The sequence below is a fragment of the Exophiala oligosperma genome (genome assembly GCF_000835515.1).
Source record: "Exophiala oligosperma strain CBS 72588 unplaced genomic scaffold supercont1.1, whole genome shotgun sequence".
Lineage (NCBI taxonomy): Eukaryota > Fungi > Ascomycota > Eurotiomycetes > Chaetothyriales > Herpotrichiellaceae > Exophiala > Exophiala oligosperma.
In genome coordinates this window covers 2,972,409-2,978,408 of record NW_015622818.1, presented here as the reverse complement: position 1 = coordinate 2,978,408, position 6,000 = coordinate 2,972,409, and the positions used below count along the sequence as shown (strand labels likewise).

Here is a 6,000-nt window from a genome sequence, read left to right as displayed (position 1 = left end):
GAAGGGCACGCTCAAGCTGTAGAAGCCGGACTGTGTTGCACGTTAGTCCTGATGCAAGAGATTGTAGACAGCAACGACGATAAAGGCCTACCTTTCTAAATTTGCTCGCTATTCCGTAGACGAGCGGCACCACCTGAGGGTCTGCCACCGAGACGTGAAACGGACCTGTCCGTACAACTGGACCGTACTTCTCATGGAGGGCGATATAGTTCTGCACTCCGTCTCCGCGACGAACCATTGAAACTCGGTACAAGGATGAGAGCCTCGCCCAAAATGGGCCAGGAATGTTCCTGAGGCCTTTTCTGAAGACGGTCTGGACACAACTGAGAAGGATGAGGGAGAGAGCTCCCACAACGAGCAAAATCAATGTCTGAGTCTCCATTCTGAAAGTTTTTGGTGTGCGTTGTGCCACGCAGAAGAGCCTCGAGGGGCCATACCACCAAGGTGACTGTCATTTAAGAGAAACTGCCTTGACCGATGCCTGTGGTCCATTCCCCGGGCATTGACATGGACGACCCGCTAGATTGGGCTCATGCGGGGGTCCCTTGCGGTAAGCTCGTGTTCGGTCCCAAAGGGGTTGAACGATCCATGATCCTGGGGTGCGTCGGCCCAAGCCCAGTGCTCGCGCCTGGTACAAGCGGGAAGCGGGACAGGAAGTAAATTGTGTGAAGTTCGTGAGAGCCGTTCACGTGTGCGAAACTCGGGTTCCGCTGAACAGAACAGAGTGGCCGCCAGCAAAGATGCGAGGCCGAACACCGCACCTTTTTCCTTGTGTGGCATATTGTAATTCCCGATGCCATTCTATCGAAGCATAGAAGGAACGGTGAAGCCAACCAGGTTCCTGACTTCATCTTTGGGCTCATCGAGATGCATTGCGTGTCCAGTGGCTAAAATTGCCCATCGCGGTGCGATTCGGACATCGACGTTGTAATCGTTGTCAGTTTCACTCACCTCTACTCAGTGGTGTTGTCAGCATTCTTGGTTTCAATCCAAGCTCTTTCTAGGTGAGAATAATTTTTATTGTTGCGACGTATGGAGAGAAGGAGTGCGTCAAGTAGTTCGAGCGTGAAGGAACGACACACGAGAGAAAAGAGACTCAACAGAGACATCTTAGGCAGTAAATCATTATTGGTGCTCTATTGTCATTTCTTCAATCGCTCGACTTTGATGCCTTCTAGAACAAATGATAGATGTACAGAAGTTCTTTGTACAGCCAAGTCTTGAAGTATTGTTACATTCTGTCAATGTTACCTTGTCGCCTGGGCGCCTAACACTCAATTTGATACGCCATGCTATTGTAATCGTAACATCCTCTCCAAGTATATCTATCCATATCCATGCAGCCTATGACTTACATAGGATCATTACTGCCGATGAAGCCCCGTCTCTTTATATAGCCATAAGCGGCAAGCAGTCCAAACTGGATCATGTCTCGGATACTTCTATCATCACATCGTGCACGCTGAGCTCCGCTTGTGACGTGGCTGGAGTCGGGATACTCGATACCAACCAGGTCTCATTGAGACTCGCTTGGAAGGCGGAGGCAGATGCCTCTAGGGCTGAAGAGCAGCTCGCAAATACATCGTCCATCATATGGGAATCCTGGGACACGGTAGAGGTCAGAGATGATGGTGTTTTTTCGTATTTCTTAATGGTTCCGTCCAACGTCAAAATATTCATGTTCGTCTGGATCTGTGCCTCCCTCAAAAACTCCCCGACGTACTGTGTGTCGCATCGAGAAAGGAGCTGAATGTCTTTCTGTCTGGCGACCAGCCCATCTGCGGAAGACTGGTTGTCCGTCTTAATCTTCAGCCCGTCGCTTGATGCGATATGCGTGAGGGAGGACAAGACAAATGAAGCGCTGACGGATATTGCGCACAAGACAGTCAACGCACTGAAAACGAAGGAGAGCATGATTTGTGCTGTATGGACTTCAATCTTCCCATCTCGATGGACTGTGAATATGGCATTGCCGGTCCTAGCAAGAACTTCGACCATGAGTTCTGGAGTTGGATCACACAGTAGTCGGCTAGCATAGGGTGAGTCTTCCTGGGAGTACCGATCGTAGTTCATTGGCAAAGTCAGTGCGTTAATGATTGCTTTGCAGGCATTCAGGCGTATTGTGTTAGGGTCCGATAAGGGTTCGGGAACGCTGCCCAGGGTGTCGAGCATGTCTGCCAGTATCAAGGAACCAAGATGGTAGTGGGTGATTAAGAGTACTGTGTAATGTGTCAGCACCTCGTGCACCACAACCATACAACTAGACGTGTGTACAAACTTACGATAGTGGATCTGGTTCTCTGAACTCATGGTCAGGTATTCTCGTGCGCACATGGCCAGTAGTCTGTCAAAGACATCATGAAACCTCCTCGATTCATCTGATACTCGTCGCGCTGCATCCTCCACCGGCTCGAGCTTGTGATAGAAGGCTGCATCACAGAACTGGTTCAAGACGCCGAGATACATTGTCTTGCATGCCGACGCATGTTGCAACACCACGACAATGACATCGGCCGGGAGAGGAAGTGGGGAATCGTGTAGTACTCGAAAAGATTGATCAAAGATGACAGTTCGTTGACGAATAAAATCCCAAACTCGTCTCTCCCCTGATCTGCCTGGCAGTAATACAGGAGGAGATTGTCGTATCAATGATCTGCTACTATCGCAAAGCACTCCAAGCCAATATATTGAGTCTTGTAGGTGTTGAGTTCTTGGGTTAATTTCGAGTTTCTGCTTTGGCGGCATGCTATATTCCACAGCTGTTTGTGCAAGGGGAATAGACGTCGTACTTTGAGCCAGTGGGCGGGCAGCCGACTGTTTAAATGGGGAGGTAAGTCGCACGAAGTGGTGGAACAAGGTTTGTGTGCAGAGATCACTGATCCCCGGGTCATCATTGTTTATCGGCATTTCCGTCAATGTGAAGAGCAAAAGGGCGAGGACAGAACGCCAGCTCGGTCGAGTGAGTGCAGCATGAACGCCTTCGCGTGCCTTGTACCAGAACTGTTCACGTATTTGTTGCTGCTTGGTTCTCGACCTAGCAGTATCTCCTGGATTTGCAACATCAAGAGCACTTCGAACCGGGAGCCAACGTGCTGCATAAGCATAGATGGAATGGCGCAGTGCATCATCTAAGATCGCATCACGGGTGCTCCTTCCAGTTGAGGATCTCGAGATGGGTGAGAGGAGATCTGAGGCGGTTGATGACACGTCTTGATCTGTTGAACGGCGTTCATCAAGTTCAATGGCTATTCTCGTTACGAACGACTTGGTCCCCTGTCGCACTCTGTGTTAATCTTGAAATCTAATCAGGCTTGCTCACCAATGACCTACCGTCGTCACATCTAGGTACGGACAACAACTGTCACCGAGCCAAAGTGAGAAGCGAGACTCAAAGAGTGAAATGAAAATGTCACAGAGCAAGTCATGCAACAGCGTCGCTTGCGTCCGTCGAGTGGCAATCTCTTCCAAATCAAAGCTGAAAGGCTCTACCACAGATGCTGAGCCTGTCGAGATCGGTGACCTTGGATTCTGCGTCAGTGCTTGCCGTGTTTCTGAGGCTGGTTTGACATTTTGACGAGGATGGCGTTGGCCCTCCGCCGTATCCTGCTAGAAGGGGATTGTCAATAGCCAGAACAGGAATAGCATGGAATCACATACATGGCCTTGAGGGCTGCATAATTTCTTCCTCCGTACACAATTTGTGCATGGATCTTCGCCTTGCTGAAGGATGAGATCGCATCCAATTCTAGCCTTACGGCATGCCTTGCAGCTGCTTCCCATGCGCCGACTCATCTTTCATTGACCATGAGAAATAGGAGAGGAAGTAGCCCTGTCTTCAGCCTGCCTATACGGTGGTTGTCCGTTGCGATGCGTCGACTTCCGCCCGAGGTGCGAGTTTGATACAGAAGGGAATGACTTGGAGAATCAGCAGGGATCGGTGGTGGATGTCGACTGACTAAAGAACCACAGAAGAACTGTGGGTTCCGGTCACGTGCGAGACCTTGATACTTCTCTCTCTCTCTCGACAACCAACCACTTACTACGTACATACCAAGTTCTACGTTCCCCTGATTATCCCTCCACATTTTACCCCGTATTGACATGGTGACTATCTGGAGAAGACCGCGTGGTGCAGTCGGGAAACACTCGTTCTCGCCCCTTGCAGACCAGGCCTTTGTAGCCGGCCAAAGCTATCACTACGTCTCAATACACCGAACCTCGTATTCAGACATTGACAGTGGCGGAAGTACCAATCAGTATGACTATAAAGGTAGGTCTTCGCCTTCCCTATGCGACTGTGTCTACGCGATCATTTCAGCGTCACGTACCCTTCCAAACACTTTAGGGAGGCAACTTTTGAATTCCAGTTTTGCCATCATGGAGATCAAAGCCAGAGACCAATGGAACTGGCGGCACTTTTTTATTTGTTTCGCCGTTGCCATGAGCATGCTGGGCTTCTCTTACCCTGCATCCATCATTGGCACGACACTGGCACAACCCTCCTTCTATGTATACATGAAGCTCTTGAACAGTGAGGGACTGGTCACGAGTAAGACCAACTCTCTTATCGGAGCCATGTCCGGAGTCTTCCAGGCCGGCGGGGTCTTTGGCATCTTCTCAACGACCTATGTCATGGAGAGATGGGGCCGTAAGGCTGGCATGATTTTCTGTGCCGTCACCGGGTTACTTGGAGGCATCTTTGTGTGTGCGGCACAGAACGTGGGAATGTTCATTGCCTTCAAGTTCCTCGCCGGATTTAGCTCCTGGAGCTACGTTGCGATAAGTATGTACTTTTCTCTCTCCACGTTGGCCAATGTCAAGCGCTGACCAACGAACGAAATATAGCACCTGTCTACACGGCCGAACTCGCACCTCCTGCTCTGCGTGGTCTCTTCGTGGGCATGGACGGTCTCGGTATTGCCCTGGGTTATGCTCTCGCCACGTACATGGGCCTGGCATTCTACCACTCGGACAGTTCATCTTCACAGTGGCGAGGTCCGTACGGATTGAGCCTCATATTCACTGCTCTACCATTTTTCACTATGCCATTTGTCCCCGAGAGTCCTCGTTGGCTCTTACTTGTCAACCGAGCCGACGATGCCAAAAAGGTTGTCACGAAACTCCACAAACTTGATCGTCACGAAGAACACCATTTCGCCATGGTCGAGTTCTACCAGATGCAGAGACAGATTGAGTATGATAGGACGTTGAACCCAAGCTACTGGCAAATGTTCAAGCGGCCCTCGTATCGAAAACGTGTCATTATGACTACTGCTTACTCCATCCTTGGCCAATCCACAGCAGTTCTCGGTGAGGAAACCTCCTGAGTTTCCTGGTCTCAGCTAATTTACATGACAGTGATCAACAATTACGGGCCCATGCTATATAGCTCGCTCGGATTTGATACCGAACGTCAACTAGTTTTACAATGTGGATGGATCACATGTGGCATCGCCGGCAATCTAACAGGTATGTATTGGCCAGGCAGGTTAAATTTTGACCCTATCAGAAAGCTGATTCGAGTTCGATAGGCGCTTTGATCATGGACAAGATCGGCCGCAAACCGCTCATGATATTCGGTATCGCAGGATGTCTAGTGTGCTTGATCTTGGAAGCTGCATTGGTAGCAACTTACGCAACTCCTGTCCCGGCTGTCCCCAACAAGGCTGCTCTCCGAGCTGCAGTCGCTGCATTGTAAGTGAAGCTAGACTACTACAATTCTTTTCTGATACCATCTTCCTCCTTCTCACTTGATGCAAAAAAGAAAAGCGTCTGACGATCTCTGTGTGCTAGTTACATTTTCATCTATATCTACGGCTGCGGTGTTGATGTCGCTGGGATTGTCTTCTTTGGTGAAATCTACCCGAATCACCTTCGAGCCAAAGGCCTTGCCATCACCATGTCTGGACTCTGCCTTAGCTCTTTGGTGTATCTTCAAGTTGCACCTACCGCGTTCTCTACCATTGGCTGGAAATACTACCTGGTATGTGAATGGCTGAC

At 49.9% G+C, this 6,000-nt stretch overlaps 1 protein-coding gene across 1 annotated transcript; it reads right to left on the bottom strand.

Moving 5' to 3' along the window:
* Positions 1–1,425: 1,425 nt before the first annotated feature.
* PV06_01029 (uncharacterized protein) lies at positions 1,426–3,792 on the bottom strand (the record flags this gene model as incomplete). The annotated part of the gene is made up of 4 exons (XM_016401611.1): positions 1,426–2,219; positions 2,283–3,273; positions 3,331–3,606; positions 3,658–3,792. The coding sequence occupies 4 exons, from the start codon at positions 3,790–3,792 to the stop codon at positions 1,426–1,428; spliced, it is 2,196 nt and encodes a 731-aa protein (XP_016268664.1).
* Positions 3,793–6,000: the final 2,208 nt, after the last annotated feature.